Consider the following 22,472-nt stretch of genomic DNA (forward strand, 5'->3'; position numbering starts at 1 on the left):
ATATCTGTGGAATTTGTGCTACTGTGACCTCTTCAGGTTCTGTTGAGTAGACAGGCTCGAACTGTAAAGTTCGTATCTAGCCTTTTCCCAAATTGAGGAGTGTTTAGATCTGCAGGTTTGCAGTGGGTCTCCATTTGTTCTTGAGGCTGGCTCTTGCTGTTTGTAATGAGAATAGAAACTGTGACAAAATGATGGTGGATCTTTCTGGTCGTGGTCATTGCAGATAATAATGGTTTGTACTTCCAAGAGACACGGCTTCTTGCACAGTGAGAACAACTCTTTCTGTTTATGGCCTTGTTCCTTGAAGTATAATGAAACTTGAAGCACTTTTTTGCCTCCAAAGCAGCAGTTTTCAGGGCTCCATGCCCTGTCATGATCTAGACGTGCCAGTTGTGTTGCTCCCATTTATATTTGCTGTTGGTATTCAAAGAAATCATGCCTTCTCCCTAGTTATTTGTGCCTCTTCCCCTTTCTGTTTGAAACTCCAGTGCAGGGTCAGCTCTTGGTGAAGCCATTGCAGGTAGCAGTTCCCTCAGTAACAATTCCTTTCTTGCTCAGAAGCTTAAAAAGCTGTTGAGATGAAGTTTGGACTGAAATCTAGGTAATCTCTGATGTTTGCTCCAGCCTGTTAAAAAGGTCAGCTTTTAGATTTGAGATGGAGTTTCCTATTTCAGCACTCACCTGCTCGTGTGTGTGTGTCTGTCTGTCTGTCTGTCTGTGTCTCTCTCTCACTCCGTGCTTTTGTAGAGGGGAGTGGAATATTTTTCCATGCTGCTTTTACCAATGTGTCCGGCTCCTTATTGAGCTTCATATTTTAAAAGTAGTGCGGGATCTGCATCTGTTAGTCTTGCAACACCCTGAAGAATAGCTGATATTTGCCTTTTACTGGCACAAAAAAGATCTGAGTTACCCAGTTCAGAAAATAAATTAGTACAGGCCTGATTTGAAGCTATGCTGCATTCCTGTTGTTTTGTTGTCTTCACTGCTCTGGAACTATTCAATACTCCCTGCTCTATAAAATAGTTATTTAAAACACCCTCACTAAGCTCAAGAAAGACCAAAAGTTGTTCACCAGGACACAGTCCCAGCTAACATTTAAATAATAAGCTGGCATCTGTTTGTTTCTTTCCAACTCTGTTTTAGATACAGTGCTAATACTTCACAGTAAGTTGTACAACATACCAAAAGTTGAGCCACAAGTAATTTTTCATATTTACCCATCCTGTTTGTGGTGCAATCCAGTGATACTTTCAGTCCATTACCTGACTCAAGCAAAGGGGAAGCATTTAAAAAAAAAAAAAGGCAAAAAGTAAAGAAAAAGGCCTGTGGGTTTTTTGGGGGGGAGATTGGGGGGTTTTGTTGTAAGACCTCCAACCCCATACATATAGAATGTATAGCAGTCAACTATTACTGCTAAATTGTATCTAGACATTGCCCAGCTGTACCACTGGAAGACTGTGAGAACACTTGGTGGTTTTAATCACCCCTCATGCAGTGAGTCAAAGCATTAGGAAAACAAAATACTGAATCCCACATCACTCTTATGGGGTAGGCATTATGCCTGCTTTGAAAACGGGGCACAAAGAATTTATTATAATAGTAAGCAGTCGCAGCTACTTAGTGTCAGAACTGGGATTAGAAAACATGCGACTGGACTTCTGCTCCCTCCTGTTCCCTCTTGCGAATGAATTGAGGTGAAGAGTTAATGGTAAAATAAAAACTCTGAACCCTTTGTTTCTCTGCAAATGTATTTATGGACAAGAGGATGAAGGTGGAAAGAGACAAGTCCATGATCATGTTTCACTTTGGTGTAACTCCTTTAGGGTCAATAAAACCAGACCTGCATTAAATCTTACTCAGTCTGGAATAAAAACTGAGTAATATTAATAAAATTTAAAATGAGAACTTACTTTGTCAGGCTAGTTTCTATACTGAAGTGGATATCAAATATTCTGGAGGAGGAGAAGGAGACAAGTCTAAGAAGCAGCTGGAGTATAAGCAATCCATTACATGATACTCATTTCATACATGGAATTTTAAGGCTTGGTACAGCAGATAAGCGTTATTTAAAAAAAAAAAAAAGGCAACATTTTTGAGAAGCAATTTATTGTAAAACAAGCCATAGTCAGTTATCCTTAATTAGACCCAAGAAGTAGCCAATGGCAAAAGAATTTTGTTGAATTAATACTGCTACTGCTGAAAATGCTTTTCTAGTTGATACATGTTTTGATGATTGCAGGAAATCAGACAACATAACTAAAGGGGTATATGCCATAACTGCCATTTTGCCTGCAGAAGCCGTACATCTCCACTCCACGCAGAGCATTTTGCACATTAGCATCTGTCTAAACATGGAAGAGTTTTTACCGAGATTTGGATATAATTGAGCAATTATCTTCAACCTGTCACACACTCTGCTCTGCTACTGCACCTTGCTTTGAAGTCCAAGCATCTTGCTCTGAATTATTTTAATCTTTGTTTTAGGAACTCTACAAATAAATGCCATTCTTCCCTGAGAAAGTCTCTGCCGGGCCACTGTTCCCACCTGCAGCATGTCAATCCCAGCGTGTAGCATCCAATAGCTCCTACCCTCCTGCCCCATGCCTAGATCTGAAGATGCACTTCCAGCCTGACCTGAATCAGCTTATTGCTTTTTCGCTCCTGATTTCCCACAATGTTTGCTCATACACCTCGATCCTATCCAGAAGCACTTTTCTAATCTAGGCCTGGTTTCCCATGTGTTTGCCCATGTATCTCACTCCTCACTGGAAGAAGCTATTCCAGTCATGGGGCTGCAGAAAGCCTACTGGCACACATCTGTTCTCTTGACTAAAGCATAATTTGCTCCTCTTCAGTTTTTCTCTAAATTAAATTAGTGAAATTCATTCCTAACATTACTATCTTCGCAATTTATTACTGAACTCCACAGTGGAGATTTGGTTGTGGTTTCTTGAGAAAGACTTTGGACGAAGCAGTTATGATGGAGTCCAAGGAAAATGCACGATCCTGTGAATTCTAATAGCAAGTCTAGGAGATGATACAAAAAAAATGCTCGCTGCAGTGAACAATTAGCCTAGAGCTGCTGCTGCAAAATTTCAGTTGGTTGTGCAGAAGACATTAGCTGTTTTTCTCTGCTGCCTGTATATGTAATTTGTAGGATGCGTAGCAAATCTCAGAAGATTTGACCCAACTGTGTTCACTTAGGTTAATTTGAATGAGGTGCAAAAATTATTTAGCTCTGTTAAGTTCAATTCTTAAAGAGCAGATGCTTTCTAATTGTGAAATATCTGAAATCTTGTACCATTCCCAAGGTTTTCCTAAAGTTTAATATCACTGAAGGTGCCACAGCCTGTTTTTATTCACCTGACATTAACTCTCAACATTTCTGTAGTTCTAGTAACAGTTGTAAATATAATGGTGTACCCAAATAGCTGAATAAATAACTTTTTTTTTCTTTTTTTTAAATGTTTACAAATAAAAACTGAGGTACCAGCAAGAAAGAACAGTAGTCTACCACTACTAATGCTGCTAGACCCGATGTCATTTCCGGTGGAACCAGTGGAGCTATTCTCAGTGATCACCAACTTCCCAAACAAATTGATACCAAATTTTAAAAAGAAAAGGAACACCTTTGGGTTTGAATTGATTTGCTTTTGCAGGAATTTCACTGTTGTCAGTCTCTTAGTTTGATTTGTCTTAGTATTGGGAAAAGATTTGCCGAAACAACCCTGCAGGACTGATCCTCCCTGCAACGCAGAGGAGATAACATTGCTTCTACAGTGCTGCCTTGTGCACGTATTTATGCAGTGACCTTGAGGGCTGGGTTGTTATCCCAAGAGGTGAGAAATTAGCTTGAGTATAGTTTCATGGGTCCGTGATTTTGTTTGGACAATCTCAAATACTATTTTTCTGTATTAAGCAAAGCCAAAGGGGGATGTGTCATGCTGCAGTCTCAGCACAAAAACGACTCCTTGCATTTTTCTGAGTACATTTTCCATCTTGAGTACTAACTTTCAAAGAGGTTTCTAATGATTCATGTTTCCAAGTAAAGTACGCTCCAATTTAAGCGAGTTAGGTAGGTAAATAGAAATTTGTCATTTTAAAATGTAACATAAAGGCCAATTTTATTGGGGAAATACTGACTAACTATATTTCCTAGTGAAAGGATTTAGAAGAAATAGGATACAGAGGCTGAGACAATGCCACAGAAATTCCAGAATATCTTGAGCCACAAGATTATTTAATTTTTTCCCCCAAATATTGAAGAGAAGAAACTTGGCTGATTTATGTGCCCTCCCCTCTTCTTTCCTCTGGGTAATATCAGATCAGATATGTTTGGAAAACAATCATGCACACACATGTACTTTTTTTTCTGTTTTTATGGGCTATTTATCTGTAACTCGTAGACAATTTTTTTAATGTGCTTTTGTGGAAGAAGCACTTAGGATAATCTAACTACTGAGTAGCAAGGCTTCCTAAAATGCTATAGCAATTTTCAAAAAGTGCTGATAAAACTTCATACCACAGTGCACCATCGTGCATTTTGCATAGGTTGTATTTTTTTTTTTTTTTAGGAAAAATTGCTTCAGAATATCTTAGTTTATAAAAATGTGTTGAACATTCTAAGTGGAAGGATGTTAAAGTTTAAATCTCTTACCGTCTAACTTTGCAGGTTTAGGAGACAGACGAGGTATACCCAAGCAATTTTCCTTTGCATAAAAATATTGCATGGTATTAGAGGTATGTTGATTTATTACAAATCTCAAAAGCTAGATGGTAAAACTTCCACTTTCAGTCCAATTAGACTAAAAAATGTTGACTATTAAAACTATTCACTGGTACAGCAGAAAAATACTACCCAGCATTCAGACTGGTGTGCTTAGCTGTACCTCGTTTATTTTGTATGTCCATTGCATTTTAAGGGAGGCTGAAGCTACTAATATTTTGAAATATTATAAATGTTTCTGGTAGAAATAGATTACTGGCTAAATTGCAGGGTAGGCTGAAAAGGGTGCAAATGCAATTTGGTATATGAAAATGTCTAAACTGTAATGTTACTATATGCCTACATCTTGTAGTACATATAATTTGCAGCTGTTCATTCTCACTTGTTCTTTCATATGTTTCTGAGCCCTGGGTCACAGGGAAGTGAAACTGATGGTGACTTGCGAGGCTGTTTGTTTCAGCAGCTGCGTGTTTTGTTTTCTGGATGATTTCTACTCTTTTTTTACAGCCATTGTAGCTATAGAGGATGATAACTGAATTTTGTTCATGAGAACACTTTGAAATCGCCAGGGGCACGGTGTTCACTAAATGGGCCTTAGTTGCACTAAATAATGCTGTCAGTGCCTAGTTTATTCCTGCTTTCTTAATAGCCGCCTCCTCATTTTGTAAAAATTATTGGTTTAGTTGTCAGGCTTCTGTGCAATATCAGTTACTACCCTAATACTCTACAGACCTGTTAAATTCCCTTGGGCAAATTGGGGGATGGAGGTATATATCCAAATTCCCTGATACCCTGTATTCAAAATCTACTGACAGTTATATACACTGAAATAAAGCTACATGATTCTCTAAGGATAGCCATTATAGATAAGTATAAAAATCTTGTCTGTGTCTGAAATGTGTTCAGTGAAAGGCGGCGGCTACCATAACACAGCAAGAAAATAAAACTTCTCTAACATGCATTGTGTAAAGCATGCTGTGATATCTAACATCACTGTAGGCTAGAAAAGATTTGCTCCACTTCTGTGATGCTGATAGAGTATGTTGAGTATAAAACAACGTAAGCCATGCAATGCTGTCTGGTGGTGGTGTTAGTAGTTACCTGCCTGTAAAGGTTAAATGAATCATAGAATCATAGAATCATTAAGGTTGGAAAAGACCTCTAAGATCATCGAGTCCGACCGTCAACCCAACACCACCATGCCCACTAAACCATGTCCCTAAGTGCCGCATCTACACGTCTTTTAAATACTTCCAGGGATGGTGACTCCACCACTTCCCTGGGCAGCCTGTTCCAATGTTTAACCACTCTTTCAGTAAAGAAATTTTTCCTCACATCCAATCTAAACCTCCCCTCGCACAACTTGAGGCCATTTCCTCTCGTCCTATCGCCAGTTACTTGGGAGAAGAGACTGACACCCACCTCGCTACAACCTCCTTTCAGGGAGTTGTAGAGAGCAATGAGGTCTCCCCTCAGCCTCCTTTTCTCCAGGCTAAACAACCCCAGTTCCCTCAGCCGCTCCTCAGAAGACTTGTTCTCCAGACCCTTCACCAGCCTTGTTGCCCTTCTCTGGACATGCTCTAACACCTCGACGTCCTTCTTGTAGTGAGGGGCCCAAAACTGAACACAGTATTCGAGGTGCGGCCCCACCAGTGCCGAGTACAGGGGCACGATCACTTCCCTGCTCCTGCTGGCCACACTATTTCTGATACAGGCCAGGATGATGAATGACAAATGAATAGACAAGGGGGAGCAAATATTCCTGTAGTCCTCTCTTGCCTGCCTAAAAAGTAAACAGAAAAGCTCCAGTGCTGCAGGACAGGCAAGGAAGTATGGTTTGCAGGGGAATTGAACAGCGAAGCGTTGATGGGATTTCTAGCACATCCTAAAACTGCTTTCTGCTGCTTCCACGAGGCACCGAGGAGCAGTCTGAACTAACACTGTCCTCCCTCTAAAAATGTTGGCATAGGGTCATGATGTGGGATAAGGTGGAGCTAGGGAGAGTGTTTTAAAAACTGTTCAGCAAAGCTGTAAATTACAGCAGCCCATTGAGCTGTTCCAGTTTGCATTCAAGACCCAGCGAGTCTCCTGTGACCCGCTGCCTTGAAGGCTTGAAGGCATTAATTGGAAGGAATCTGAGGAATTAATGGAATTAATGACATTGAGATTGAGTTGTGCCTTATACACTATACCTCTCTAGACCTGCATGTGTATATTACTATAAACAGTCTTTCTGATGGGCTTGTCAAAACATCAAAATCAAATAAAAATGCTGGTACACTAATTATCAGCTTGAAACAGGCCATGAGCCCAAAATAGGCCTTCGTTAGGAGCATTTCATTAGTTTAGTTCATATTCCTATTTAGTTGTTAGGAAAAAACTAAATATAGACAGGTGTAGAAAAACTTAATAAGATAAATGCCAAATATAGAAAGAATTACCAATATATAATTTGCTGGATAGATATTAGATTGTCCTGAGGTGTCCTAGAGTGCTGAGGTGAGCATGAGCCGTTCCAACTCTGTTCTTGAAGTCAGGGTTTAGGAGTGGTAGTAAAGATTAGTCAGTTTGCTTAGTGTCTGAGCATCTGTATCTACAATAGGGGTAACAATACATTTATTCCATCAGAAGGTAGTGAGTTTTAATGTCACAGAATTTGTGTAGGTCTGGGTAAATGTGAAGTGCTAGGTGAAGCAGGGTAGGTGCATGGCGGAAGGTCTGAACTCAGCGAGTGAAAGGAAGGAGCCTTCGGTCTGCTTTCGGATCTGCTAATGAAAGCTAATGAGTGCCAATAAACTAAACTAGGTTTTTCACGGAGAAAAAAGTAAGCATAAATTTTGACTTCCTTGCAATTCTGTTGAAGAGTAGGAGACATACTCAGCTCTCCTCTCAGCCTGGAGCACTCCAGAGCAGAACTGAGGTTCTGTACTATGCTGATGTTCCAGACAACCCCGTTTCTTCCCCATCCTTCAAAAACAAACAAATTAAACCAACCAAAAGCCCTGTTGCTGAGAACAGCGCGTGATCTAAGAGCGAAGTGTGAATTCATAATTTTATTTTATTTACTCTTTTAGAAGACAATTTGGCATTCATCAGAAAACTCCCTTTTAAGTGGTGGTGTTTGACGCTTTGAGAGTGCAGAACATCTTGGCTGTAAAAGTTGCCTGTGGATTACAGTGATTTCCTGCGAGGTACTCCGCGTTGGCTCAGCTGGTATCAGACCAGCCTCTTACTGTGGTTCATTGCTTGCTATGCACAGGAGTAAGCTCAATTCAGAAAGCCATCATTATGCAGAGGCTGCAGGGGAGGGTGGAGGGGAGGGGAGGTCTGCTGGAAACGAACTTGGATCTCTGGGTGACTGGCAGGGTATGAAGGTGGGAGGCAATCCCTCGGGGGGGGTGTCTTACGCACGTCTCTGCAAACAGGTCTGTGCAGGCTGCTGGATGTGAAGGCCTTCCAGGCACACAAAGCTTTCTTGCCGAGCAGCACAGTGCAAGGGTGCTGTGGCATGGATTTTGAAGGTTACGTTTGTGTTGGCTGCATTCCTCGTTCACAGAGTAGGAAAGGCTGAAGACCTCAGGCTATCGCTGGGTGGTAGCTATTTCAACTTGAAGACGTGTAGCTGCCTGAGAACAGCATGCTTTTGTTTTGTTTTGTTTCTTTTTTTCTTCTGGTGGGAGTTTTATTAATTCATTGTGATTATTTTTAAGCAGTTGGCAGAGATGTGAATAGACGCTTTACTTCTCCACAAGGCTTATGGAATAGAATTGCATAACTTTGTACTTTTCCTATCCAAAGCAGAATAAATTGGTTGTAAATACAGTGGCCAGTCTCTGAAAGATACCTTGGTTTCTTCCGACTCCTATGTCGCTCCTCAGTGAAATACAGTGACTATAAAATGATATCTGCTTCTATGAATTGCCTCACTGAGGGAGGAAAGAGGAGCAGCTTGGATAGAGATACCATGACAAAGCAGGAGCTGGAAATCCTGTCCTAGGAGCTCTAATAAGGTTGCAGCTAGCAGCAATGTGTCCTGAGCAACAGGTCACTAATCTTTTAAAAGGTGCTTGTGAGCCTTCCAGAGAATCATTACTTTCTTGTTTCTATGCTGTTAGGCTGTTTAATTGCCCTTTTTTTTTTTTCCTGGATGGGATGAAAATAGGTACAGCTGAAAATAGGTACAGACGAAATTCCTCTGAGGCAACGCCAACACTTGTTGCTAGATTGCTTATGGGATTAGGAAGTGTTTCTCAATAGGTTTCCAGTGGTTTGTGTATATATATCTGTTACTCAGAGAATTGTGCCAAATTCTGGTGACAATGGTTGAGATGTCAATTCTAACAGCTCTCGGCACAGAGGCCTCTTCTTTGCCTTCAGTCAGGGTAGCTGCTATACCTTTGTGTCTGAAAACATCCATCTACTCCCCTCTAAAGTGAGCATCACCATTACAGCCTATGCCTCTGTCATGTATACAAAATGGTTGTAATGGGTACTTTTTCTTTCAACTGATTTGGATTAGCAACAGTTGTTAAATGTGGGCACTTGTCTATTGCTTATGCCTGCAGTGAAGGAGCTTCGTGCTTTCTTTGTTAGCTACAACCATTTTAGTACCACATGTAAAATTACTTTTGAGTATCTTTGTTAGTTAGGCCTTGATTAAACACCAGAAGTGGTGTTTGACTTTGAACATGGGAATTTCATTTATTGTAAGGCTTTTTGCTTGTGATGGCTGGGCTCTGTGGAGTACTTGACATTATTTTCATTCTTCCCCACAGAAACCTGAGATGCTGGGGCCGATGGCTGCTCAGCTTGGGAGTACGGGACACCTCCGGGGACGAGTACGGGGTGGGTGTGGTGATTTGCTTGGATTTGAGATGATAAACTGTTGGGTTTTCTCTTCTGTGTTTGGTTTGTATGAGCCAAAATAGTTTACATTTTCTAAGAATGACGATATGTGTATATATTTAATCTCCTATCATAGTAGTAGTTGTGATATATATATGTATGGTTTGGTCCTGGAGCCCAGAACTGTCTTGATTGTGCAGAGGCTTTTCACCGGAGAAGTCTGTTCTCCGGTGAGGTGAGCCCCTGTGGAGTATCGCTGCAGTAGCCAGCTTCGAGTGCCCAGTAGCTGTAGGCACTCGAAATTCTCTCTTTAAAACTCTTATTTCGTTTAGAAACTCTCAGTATTGCAGTTCAGACTTTTACTTTTTCTGTCTCTAACTCCCTGATTTCACTGAAAATGCTCAGTTTTAAGGAAGTTTTCTTCCTTGTGAATATTAGGTACAAGTCCTGCTGAGGTCGTTGACAACTTTTGACAGCTTTTGTGGCAAATAGCTACTGATGCTGAAGAAAAAACTAATTTAGTGCGTAGCTTAGATGAAGATCACAAATACCCTGTTACTGTGACAGACGGTGGTAATATAGGGTTCTTCCTTGAGCAGACCAATGCCAGTCTCAAGGAGCTGTAACAGGTTCCCAAGAAGGTGGCTGCGGTTCTCACAGCTGTTTGAGGCATACTGCTTCACCCCAGTTTTCTCACTGTTCCCTTTTTCTGTTTCCAGGATTGCTGCCTGCCCCATCTGGCTTTGTGGTATTGCTTGGTGCACTTTCCTTTTGCTAGTGCTTGACAGTAGTCAGCATTGTTTCCACCCGTTACTGACCACTCGAATGCCTCATTAAAAGCTCTGTGCTTCAGGGAGGGGGAGAGGTGCCTTCTCAGGGACCGGTATGAAGAATGGCTGGGGATCAGTAAAACTTCTTTTCCTTCTCCAGCATGCTGAGTCAGCATCCCAGCCCCACTGACTGTCACTTGTACTTGGTGCTCTCTAGTGACATTGCTTGAGTACAGTGAAAACCACAAAATACATGGACTAATAAGGGCGGAGTAATTTGGGATTATTGCAAGTGTCCTTGTGCTTGCTCTCCCAGCTCAATAGGAAGCCTTTAATAAGAGTTTTCCTAAATAGTGTTGCATGCGAAATGGGGAATTCTGCTCCGTTCTTTTAACAAACAGCCATTTCGTAAGAGTGGAGTTTTTTCACCTCTTGGTACGTTCCAGAAGACTTTATACCTTTTCTGGTTACTGATTGATAGTTCTGCGCTGAGCTCCCTTTAATTTTGCAATAAACTAACAAGGAGGCTGAGACCACAAGTTTACAGAAAGTGACTTATTTACTCAACTGGATTTGCAAGGATGACAAAGTCAAATTTAGTAGTTTCAGTGTGGTCCTAGGAAGGGCAGGAGGCATACTGGAAAAATTGTACTGTATAAATAACCAAACAAAAAATAGTTTGCTTATTCTTCTGCGTAAAGCAGTCATATTTCAGTTCTTAGGCCAACTCTCTCCCAGGTCCTGCAGGGGCTTTCTGCATATGCAGGAACTGTGCTATTCCCATCAAATGGGGGTGTTGGGAGTTTAGGCACCTTAAATAAGTATTTTTACTTTTCTAATGTGCTTCCAGAAAACTGGCATCTGCTGAAGTCACATCAGTGGAAGGAGATTCTATTTTCATAACAACATGTAAAGATTTCAAGAGAATATAGGCAGCGGTGTTGACTTCTGGATTAATCTTAGAAGTAGCAATGACCTGTCTAGAACATGAACGCTATTTTCCTTGAGAATTTCTTGTTTCCATTTTTTTCCAGGTATCAGCACCTGTAAAAACTGGGGAAGTGATCAGAAGAGTAAGCATTTTTTTTAAGGTGTCTAAAATTAGGAACTTGAAAATGTGTTCCCACTGTCTCCTTGTGTTTATCTCCAGGTTTTCTAACCGTAGGGAAAAGGATTCTTCTTGCTGTCATAACATTTCTAATGATTAGAAGGGGTTATTTTACAATCTAAGGCTGCTATGCTGAAGTAAAAATTTTCATAAGATTAGGAAATTGTGTGGTCAGTCAATTGTGTGGTATTTTAAGTAGTAGGCTTTTTCCCAGAAATGATTTTGAAATTTGAATCTGAGTGAATTTCTACAGTGTTTGTAATTCTGCTGGAATTGGAAGGCTGAGGACTGTAAATTTTCACTTGTTAAATAGCTAGCTTAACCAGTTGCAAGTGAGTAGGCTGAAAGGTTAAAGGCAATGGTTCATTAAACTCCATAAGAGACTGCGTGGGGCAAATTTCCAGTGTTACTGAGCTGTCTAGCTGACCTTTGCGTCTTTTTTTCTCTTCTTTTAGCAGTGGGGGATGTTTTCCATTCATGCACAGTCACTGGCTGAAGCAGCCCTACACTCTTCAGTCATCACAAGGTAGAAACAGAAAGCAATAACACAACCTCCTTACCTGTTGTGCATGTCAGGACACAGTTGTGTGTTGCGAGGTGTAATGTTTTTTGTGACTTTTAGTGCCTTAGTGGTAATGAAGGTACCTCTGGTAACGAAAATATTTTGTTCCATTAGTTGATGGTGGAAATAGGAGCTCCTCTTAAAATACTGGGTATTTTATAAAATACGATGTATTTTAAAAAACTGTGTATTTTAATATGATAACATTAAAATATCATGTAGCAACATTCTCACTGTTGAGTGTTCTGCTGGGAGATAATAAACTCATGATTGGCATTGAACATTTTAAGTGGAAGCTATGCTTGGCTGGTAACGATGTCCAGCATCTGACAAAAGGAACCACAACAGAGGCAACTTTTCCTTACCTACTTAGACTGAGGATTTGGCAGGTTTCCTGTACTAAACAGGGTAAATCTAATCTGTACTTTAATGGCAAATCTCCAATGAAAAGTTGAGGAAGTGCTATTGCTAATTCAGTGCAAGGCACTCTTTCTAGTAAGTCTGCTTGGACTTGTGACCCCAGCCTGTTTCCAGGCGCTGTTTAGCAGTGAGAGGTGGTTTCTTTCAAGTGTGGCACCTAGCAGACCAAAGGGAGATATTCTAACCTTCTTCTTCATAATGTTGGTGATTTGTAACATATGGGATCATTAAGATCAGAACTAGCATTATATTCTGTGCACGCATGTATGGATCAATGTGTGAGGCTCAGCTGATTCTGTCCATGCACAAATGTGATTACTCATCAGAAAGTCACACAGCTGTTTCACTCCATGCCTCCTTTGTCTACCTGTATATTCTCTCCAAATCACACTTAGGCTTAACTGTTCCCTCAGACACCTATTTGCAACTCTCTGAATACATTGAACCATTTCAAAGGATAGCAGAATGGAGTGTAAGCATGTCTTTAGGATTGGTGAAGGAGACTTTGGGGAGAAGTTAATACATTCTTTAGATGAGACACTGGAATCGAGTGGTATCAACATTCAGGGCTTCAAGTTGAATGTCTGTAGGATTGGGGACTGCTGAAAACATAGGGTCTTGTTTGAATGGCACTATTCACTGCCAAAGTATTTGTGATCAAAGTTTTACTCTGGGAAAAATAAAAGAAATCTTAGTACTTTCCAGTAAGGGCATGTGATTGAAGTTTTGAAGATGTATGTATTCAGAGGAGTTCTCTAAATCTGAGTGCCTTCACTTTTTTCTTCAGAACCGGAGCTGAGTAAGAGCCAACCTTTTTCCTTTTGTTAGCAACCCATAGCTTGTTTAAGCCAGTGAGAGTTTGGAGCACTCTGCACACGTGCAGGGTGAGGTTCAAACTGTATTACGGTAGATGCACAAAGATGAATATTGGTTGTTTGATAATAAGAATACCTACACCCGATGGAAGAATTTTGCAGTAAGTGAAGCTGCAGAAGTGTGACAGGGAATTTGATGTCAAATTTAGTGCTTAGCTAACAAGCTCTTGGCTTGTACTTACGGGAGAACCGAATCTCTGTGTTGGCTCTGCAGGCTTGCAGAAATGAAGAATAATTTTCAGTTAATTCCAAAATAAGCATTCTCTACATGCATATGGCTTCGTCTCAGAGGAAGCGTGCTTGTTCAAGATAGTATTTAAACATGTATTTAAGCAAATGTTTAACTATCAGTGAAGTCACGGAACTAAGAATACACTTAATTCCCATCCTCAGAGCAAGCCAGAGACGAACATTTACTTGGGTAGAACTCTGCGTTTTTAAACTGACTTTTTAAACAGTATAGCGGGGTGTCTAGGATATTGTTAGTATTGAATAGTTATTGAAGGACACATCAGAAATTGAAATCTAAGTTCAGAGGTGTAGCTTGAGTTAAACATAAAGGGTGATGAAGATATACAGTCCTACAGTGAACAGTGCTGTGGCGTTCCTGGTTAAAGAGGAGGCCAAAAAAGCTCAAAGGTAAAAAAAATGCAGTTGCATTATTCTTGTTGTTCATTTTTCTTTTGATTTTTGAAGCCTTTAAAGTTAGTTTCCTTTGAAGGAGAGCAATATGAAATATGGTGTGCTTAGGTCTTTTTTTCATTTAAAAAAAATCCTTGAGCACGGTAGCTTTTCTTTAAAATGTGGTGTATAAATAATAAAATATGTGATGGCACAGTACAAAGATTATCTTGGCACAGGTCTGGGATGACTGCATTGCTTACAGAGCGTTTGACACTTGTGAATAATGTGATCATTACAAAAGTGTGCCAATGAAAACTTCATACCCCACCAGTACGTGTGTGTATAACTTTGTTAGTGTGTTCTGTTTCAGCACATTTTCTAGTACTGGATCGAGGAAAAGCTTCAGTGTTGTGCAGTATTGTTGGTGTATCTTATGCCTGGTTGCCAGAAGAGCCTCAGTGGGTAAGTGAGGCTGTGGGTTTTGTGACACAGTGAAGACAAAGTGAAAGCAGTGTTAAGAAGGAAAGGTCTTGCATCCTGTTCCTTATCCGTCCTGACTCTTGGCTACCCCCTCCTTTCATTTGCCTTGAACCAGTTTTGATGTTCATCCTATCACAAGGATGAACTCTCTCACTGAAATGGAAGAGAAGTACCCTGGCACAAAGAAAGGAAAAAGTGACTTTTTTCTTCTTTGTTATTAAATTGAATCTCACTTTGTAATCTGATGAACAGGACAGCCAGCAGTGGCTGCAAGGGGTTGTATGTGCCAGGCCCTTTCCTCTCTGCCTTTGGGTGCTTATAGGTGCACGCAGCAGCTCTGGGGGAAACAGCAGAGGGGTGTGATGTGTTTCTTGTGTGTTTGCTGTTGGCAGTATTGCAAGTTGTACCTCAAGAACTTTAGCCTGGGTGTAAGACCAAACAAGGCTGTTATCTACCATGTCCGTGTTCTCTGCAGTGGTCATAAATGCCCGGTCCCAAAAGGTGCAACCTATGGTTAAGCTGGGCAGGGTGGTGGTAGCCAGCTGAACTTTGTCCAGAGTTTGCAGTCAGTAGCAGAAGAGCATGAGGGACATGACTATGGGGCTCTGAAGTTCTTGAACTCCTGTTGAGTAGGTGAAGATTTGACTTACAAACTTTTCAATTTCGTCCTGCTGATACAGTCCATAAAGCTCTCAGGCACCACTGTGCCTGTTTACAAGCACAGAGATGGGTGGGCTGACGTGAGCAGGGAGGAAGAGTTGTGGTCTTGCTAGAGGTCGCAGACTTCATCGCGTTGTTGGTAGCTCACGTCATGCTGCTTGAAGAAGATGCAATGCCCCGCAACACCACCACTGCGGTTACAACTCTGTGATCTGATACAGCTTCTGTGGGATCTTGAAATAGAAAAAGAAAATAGAGAGTGCGTCATATCATACTATTGAAAGTGTTAGAAAGCAGGAGGAAGCCATGATCAGAGAGAGGGAGGAGCAGTGGAGGGAAGAGCAGAGAAATTCTCTTCCTTTTAGCAATGGCAAGCTGTTAATTTATTCCAGTAGCATCATGAAACTGCACCCACAGAGTACCATGTAGGATTCCTTTCTCCCTTCCTCCTGTGTCAAATACAGCTGAAGACAGGCCATTAATTTCAAAGAGAGTTTGTTTGGAGTGGAGCCTGTTCTCAGTGCAAGTAGAAGGATCATTTTGGTTCTTTAAAAAAAAAAAAAGTACTTTCTGAAGTTTTTGTCAGTCTGCGAAGTGGAGACCAATTGTAATTGCAGAAACTGTAGCTGCTTAGAGATCCAAAGCATTAGGAGATAATTGTGTTGATATCTATGCTCTTCTCTCTATGGTGTTCACAGTGCTTGCCTTAAAGCTTTCTGTTATTCGAAAAAAGTACATGTTCAAAGGTGCAAGAAACTGTTCGTCTCTTGCAAGCAAGACCATTGCTCGTGCTGTCAGAGGAGAGCACTGTGTGGGTACTACAGTCTGTTGTTTACCAGAATCTTGTGATCCTGAAAAAGACTGAAAGAGCCTCTTGTGTAGATATAGCCCTGTGAAATTTAGTACTCTTGTGCTTCAGATCAGTGGGGAAGTATCCCTACAGCAGCTTTCTCCATGGCACTGTGTTTCAGCCAAAGGAAGGAAGTGTATAAGTTGTGTGGAAATTACTAGAAAAATAGATTTCCTATTTGTCTGTGAAGAAAATGATGCTTTTTGTAAGGAGCATCAAATTGTTCACTGAAGAATGAAGCTCTTCAGAACAGTAGTTTCATTTTAGGCGGCTGTATGTATCAACATACTGTTGTTTAGTATTTCATCTTTTTAACAATATCCCTTTTCCTGCTCTTCTTGCAATTATCTCTTTCAGTTTCTGCAGGTAGTTCAAAATTTTCTGAGTGTTGAATTTGCTGAAGGTCAGAGTAGAGGGTTGCCTGGATGCTGTGCCTGGAGGATTCCAGTCCTCACCTGGGTTGCTCTCTGCCTTCCAGTAGCTGTAAAAATTCATTTCCCTTCCCCCTCTCCCTGTCTGTTTGCAGGTTATCTTGACGAATCAGATTACCACATCGTTGAGCAATGGCCTTGCGATCCAGGCAGACCTGGTGTCTCCAGCTGATGATTTGTCCCTGTCTGAAGGTAAGAGATCCCTTCTATCAGAACTGAAACTCTACACTGACACAAATCCACATTATAACTTGCAGTCTTCTGTTGATATGCAGGGGTCTGTGAGAGTCGAGTTATCAAGTCTAACATAAAACAGTCTGGGAACAGAATTATTTTTCAGTTTCTCTGAAAATCCATTTATAAATAAAAAGAAAGTAAGTGTATTAACTAAAAGGATCTGACAGTTTCTAAGGGCTGGGTATGAATTTTCGAGCCACGTCAGTTCTATAACGTTCCTCAGCATTGTACTTTCATTCACATGCATTTAGAGCATTATTTTCTCAGTCTTCTGAAGCTGCTGCTAGAGTTAATACACAGGCTAGGCTGCAAATTTGATCTTATCTAATGATTATCAGTGATTCCAAAGAGAAACAGCTGGTCGCAGATGAAGGAGAACAAATACTCAGTCCTGTCCCTTGCATTATGCTTGTCTGGTTTTCAAGTACAGTGCCTCAAACTGCAGCTCTCAATATTGTGTGCATTAATATGAGGGTTTGTGTGATGCCATATACTACTTTACTACTTTACATCTTCATGTTTCTTTTTTCTGCACAGAATTAGAGACAAGCACACATTTTTGGGGTAATAGTGAGGACCTACTGTGCTAAGAAGAAAAGATAATTCTGAATCAAGTTTTGCAAATTAATATAATAATTTCAGCTTTCCCCACTTGCAAAGAATAGTCAGAGTACCCTCAGTCAGGGACAGATGCAGAGAAGTTTGCTATTTAGAGTTCAGTTCATGCATAGACCCGAATGTATGATGTAAAGCAATGCTCATCTTTCCTACAAAGGCATGATAATCGCATGTAGACTTCCTACTTTGTAAAATATGCGTATTTCCCCTCTTTCTCTCCTTGTTGCACTTTCTGGTGGTTCTGGTCAGCTTATCTTTGTTCTGGTTGATCACAAGCAGCCCTCTCAAGCTTGTCTGACTTAACACAAGAACAGCTTGGTGGCAAAACCAACTAAGTGGTTAAAACTGACATTATTTCTGCAACTCATTTCAATGGACAAGAGAAAGAGGTTGAAGATAGATTAAACAGAATGTCAGAGAGTAGCAAATAACTTCAGTGTAATGCCTTAACACTGATTGATGTGTTTACTTCATAATTTTGTCAATAGGAGTTTGGGCAAAGCACAGCCCATTAAATAATTTTGGAATTGTGCTTGTGGCTTTTGTTGGCTCCATCCATTGCCAAAGTATCTCTGAAGTTCATTGCTTGAATATCGCTCCCTACCTCTGTCAGAAAGAGTTGAAATTTGGTAACTAGAGGAAGGCATCATTTTTCATCTTTATGATTTCCTTCTTGGCACTAAGTTGTTGCACACTGTCTCATTAAATGCTCTTGATCGCAGTACTTGTGCTTTTCTTTGTCCTTTGGATTGCTCTGTATGAGCTTCCTCTGAAAAGAAAGGCATAGCTGACTCTGAAGTGGAAGTAATTACAAAATATGTTCTCAGTAAAACATATTTTGTTCTTGTGGTTAAAATACTTGAAGAGCCTTTGGAAAAAGCATGGAAATCCTTCTAAATTTTCCTGCAAATATGAAAGATTCTCAGTGCTGTGTATGAGCCATAGTTCAATAGTATTCTGAAATCAGGACCATGTAAGAGATGGTATGATGATTTTTGTAGCAGTTACAGCTTATTAATGAAGCTGTCATGTTGTGTCTAAACTCTCTACCACCATTATTTTTCACCTCTTAACCCAAGAATGAGTTAAAATGTGTTGGTGCTCTGTGTGTGTTGTTTTCCTTTGTTTCTCTCATTCCTTGTTTTTAATTAAGGGTCTGAAGTGGTAAAATGTGCCAGCATGACACTTGTTGAAAATGGAAACCTTTGTTTAGCCTCAGAACAAGAACAGCACAGACAGCAGCAGTGCAGGCTGTTTCGGTAATTCAGCTTTTATCAAGGGATGCAGGGGTGATAAACTTCTTTCCTTCTCTCCCTTCCTTCCCTTTTCTGTCGCCTAACATTGACACGGCATTTACATGCTGTGTTGTATAATGGGAGAGCACAGTGCGTCTCCACACTATGTGGTTTTTCCCCTTCTGTCTTTCTTATCCATAATATAGCTGCTTCTGGATTTTCAGTTTGATTCGGTTTTAACCAGTGCTGTCTACCTGCGAGAAAAAGTGGAATTTCAGGCCCATTCAGCATTTGATTTCCATGTTTATCTTGCTATCAAAAGATACAGGTGTGGCCAGTGTTTTTCTTTTTTAACATGGAGGTGTTGACCTGTCCTGAGAAAGTCCCCCCTAATTTATTTCATGTTAGCTATTGAACAGCCTGAAAGTAGCAATACTTTCATCTCTGACAGTCTTGGGTACTTTAAGAATCCTTAATGGGTTAGTCTTCTAGAATTAGTGTGATACTCATAATACTTACTGCTATTTTACAACTGTAGGAAAGAGTAGTTAGGTGAGTAGCCCAAGTGCACAAAGTGGATATGTTGCAGAGGCAGGAATAGAGGCCAGATTCATGACTGGGTTCTTACCTCATTCTTCCTTTTCACTCATCACCATCTAAAGCTCAATTTGAACCGGTGACCTATATGTGAAAGGACCCATAACACATTATTAGTCCTGTAAGCAACTCAGACCCCTTGGTTTGTGTATGTCTAATATGTTGTTTTAATCCTATCTGAAATCAGAGTCCCATCACTGTAAATGGTTTGCTAAAAGGGTAATCTTTCTTAGAGGCAGAAATGAAAATTTCAAACTGAATGTGTTATTAGAAAGAAATGGAATGTTACAGTGGCTTTTGTTTTTGCTTCTGATTGTGCTTTAGAAGGGAATTGCTTGGGTTATGTGTTAGATTAGGCAAGAAACCAAGGAAGCTGTTCATCTGATGTGTGACAGAAAGTTAATCTGATGAACAAGCTGAAAGATGATTGTCAAGCTGTTTCAGGCTCAAAGCTTGTCTTCTGTAAAATTGTAATCTAGTGTATGAAAACCTGTGTCCTAAAAATGTTAGATTTTTATAAGAATATTAAATGCTTTATAAAAGTAGCACTGGCTGTAAAATCCCACCACTTTTGTAGCAATGTAAGAACTGTTGAGCTGTGTTTGTTGGTGGTACTTGTAGGAAATGGCTATGTCCAGCTAAATTCCCAGATCTATGCATGCTTCTGCTTCAAGACAGAAAACAAGATGCTTAGTTTGCTACAAATTGAAGTGCTGAATAAAATACAAAGGTTTCTGTACCTGTGAGCTCTCCTTGCATTCATTTGGGATTTACATACTTGCCAGATTATCATCTGAAGGAGTTCAGTAAGACTAATAATGTTCAAACTCATTTTTTATTTGTAGCCATACCATTCTTATGCAGTCTTCTCGCAAACCCTGTCATTGTAGGGGATAGACTGGAGCATGTTGTGAATACTGCTATTTCATCTTCATCCTTGCATCTTCAGAGGCTTTATGAAATAGCCTCTGTTTAGCTCTTCCAGTCAAAGGCAACTTTGAGAAGCCTTAAAGGTTTTTTAGATTGCACAGATGGTCAGATGAGCCCAGGACTATCACTAGGCTTCAAAATGCGGCCTGAAGAATTAATGCTTTAAACATGTCAAAAGTAGTCCTTAACCCAGTTAAAATAATTTAATAATTTAAAAAATAGATTTAAGTTGCATTAGGCTAAGTGAACAGTAGAAGTGGAGTGCAAACGTCACAAAAAAATATTTTGTGTGACTGTTAATTGATGTTTTTAAACAAGTTATCTGTGGCTGTGGCTGTACTATTTTTGTTATTTTTGCAAAGTTCACATGACTGGATTTTACCTAATGTAGAGGGTCATTAGAAATTAATTCTAAGCCTAGCTGGATGGTGAAATTTGTGTGTTTCATTTGTGTGCTGTGAAGGGATAGGACAGTATGACCTACTTGAGGTCCCTTCTAGTCCACCAGTGCCTATCCTATTAATATATCTGCCAGCTGCAAGCTCTAAGTTCCTCTCGCAGACATCAAAGCCAAACTCCATCTTTCTTGGAAAAAGCTCAGGGCTGTGTTGGTATGAACAAGAACAGCATCCCCTCCCAGCATGCACAAAGTGTCAGGCAAAAAAAGGAATGCTGTCTCGGGCTTCTTCAGTCTCAGCTAGCACTTTCGGATATTTGTTTGGAAAAGTCAGAATTATTTTGTGTTTAAAATTGTCTGTAAACTTACGTTAGCTCTGGGGAGGCCAGCATTCAATCTTCTGCCATTTGTGTTCATCAAGCAGTTTGTCATAGCATTGTATATTTTTAGTGTACGGTGTGAGCAATGGGTTTAGTCTGACCTTTTCATCTTTGTTGCTGTGATCTTGAATTCTTTTAAGCTGTTGAGCAGAAGTAGGCTTTTGTGTTGTGGAGACTGGAGAAAACTAAGCTACCATAATATCTCCTACCTACAGGATCTTCCTACTTTAGGGGCAGAAGATTTGAAGCTGGAATCTTTGGCTTCTCTTCTTTGCTTTGCCCTTGATCTCCTGTCAGATTGTGGTTAAATCATTTTATTCTTCAAGCCTCAGTTTGCCTTTTTTAAAATATGGGGATATATTTTTATTTTGCAATTTTTTTTTCTTTCTTTATATTTCAAGATATTCCTATGGGGAAAATAATGAGTTGACCTGCTCTTCACCCCAGAGTAAGACCAGTTCTGTAGTTTATTACTGCTCTCCCTTCAAATCCCTTTTTTCAGTCCTGGTGCTGAATGGAGAGAAAACACTGAAGGAATTACCAAGAGAACTGAGGGGCCCCCAGAGATCAGACGCTGTTGGTTTGTTTTGGTTTGTTTATTTATTGATTTATGTATGCACTTATGCTTAAGGTTGGACCTGCAGGTGACTTAATAAAAATAAAAAAGAATATTCTGTGAGAACACAAACATACCTGTTTTGCAGGAACTGTGAACTTATGAATGAAGCAGCTGTTAAACAAGTTTCTAAAACACTTCCTCCCTGTAGTTTTAAAGCTAATGCAGAATAATGCATGTCCTAGTGAAGTGCTCCAGCATGATGTGAATTTCAATAGATTAGAAAGTATCATAACACTTCAGCATGTTTTAGGCCGTTAGTATTTTAGCTGAATGCTCTGTAAACCTATTGCAGGCTGGTTTACACAATTTTGCTTGAAAGAGGAGATAGTTTGTCTTGGATCATTGAAACAGTGGTGTTAGTTAATTATAATTTTTTTTAATAGGTCAATTCATAAATTAATTTCCTATCTTTTTAATTTGAACCCACTTTGACTTTTTAAGACTGAAATATTTGGGAATAGTTACTAAATCCCTTTTTTTTGTTACCATTGTGGAATAATCTGTATGGAGATTACTAGGCCTGTTTATGAAACTCAAAAACCATGTGGCATGGTGTAAGAAAGATCTTTTGACTGTGACCCTTACGTAGACCCCGTGAAGGTTAGTGAATTTTAGATGTAAAAAAAGGCAATGAGTACAAATAACACTAGTGGTATTGCCAGATTATGTGGAAGCTGAATTCCACCAATTAGTCCATGTCTACGCATACTGAGGAGTAAAATTCCCCACTGAGACTGGTGCGCAGGTGTGAACCCTGAAGACTAAAACACATCACTGAAGAGGTAATGGAGTTCTCTTCCTGTTTTATGGCTTATCAAGATAGTGAAGTGCTACAGTGTATCTTTTGCCCTCTACAGTGATGATGATACAGGGAAGTGTAGTGAGATTTGCCTCTGTTTTTACTTTGATATGAATTGCCACTTCTCTCTTGATGGTTTTGTTGCCACTCAGGCCCAAGGCCAACTACCCTCCCATGATGGGACAGGAGAGCTCGGTGAGTCCATCAGCCGCAGGATTGTGCCTCCAGGTCTGAGCCCTGGGTATCTCTGACTTCAGTGTAGGAGTTGATAGAGTTACTCAACTCACTGGTTCCCGTTCACGTGAACTG

General features: G+C 40.2%; 1 protein-coding gene across 1 annotated transcript in view; it reads left to right on the forward strand.

Annotated features, from left to right (window-relative positions):
* Positions 1 to 22,472, forward strand: part of RAD51B (RAD51 paralog B) — a 411,873-nt gene that overhangs the window by 172,611 nt on the left and 216,790 nt on the right. Inside the window, exon 8 of the mRNA XM_009325571.1 lies at positions 16,447 to 16,543. Within this exon, the coding sequence (XP_009323846.1) occupies positions 16,447 to 16,543 (97 nt within the window). The remainder of the gene's footprint in view (positions 1 to 16,446; positions 16,544 to 22,472) is intronic.

This window comes from Pygoscelis adeliae, unplaced genomic scaffold (genome assembly GCF_000699105.1).
Source record: "Pygoscelis adeliae isolate BGI_AS28 unplaced genomic scaffold, ASM69910v1 Scaffold356, whole genome shotgun sequence".
Taxonomy (NCBI): domain Eukaryota; kingdom Metazoa; phylum Chordata; class Aves; order Sphenisciformes; family Spheniscidae; genus Pygoscelis; species Pygoscelis adeliae.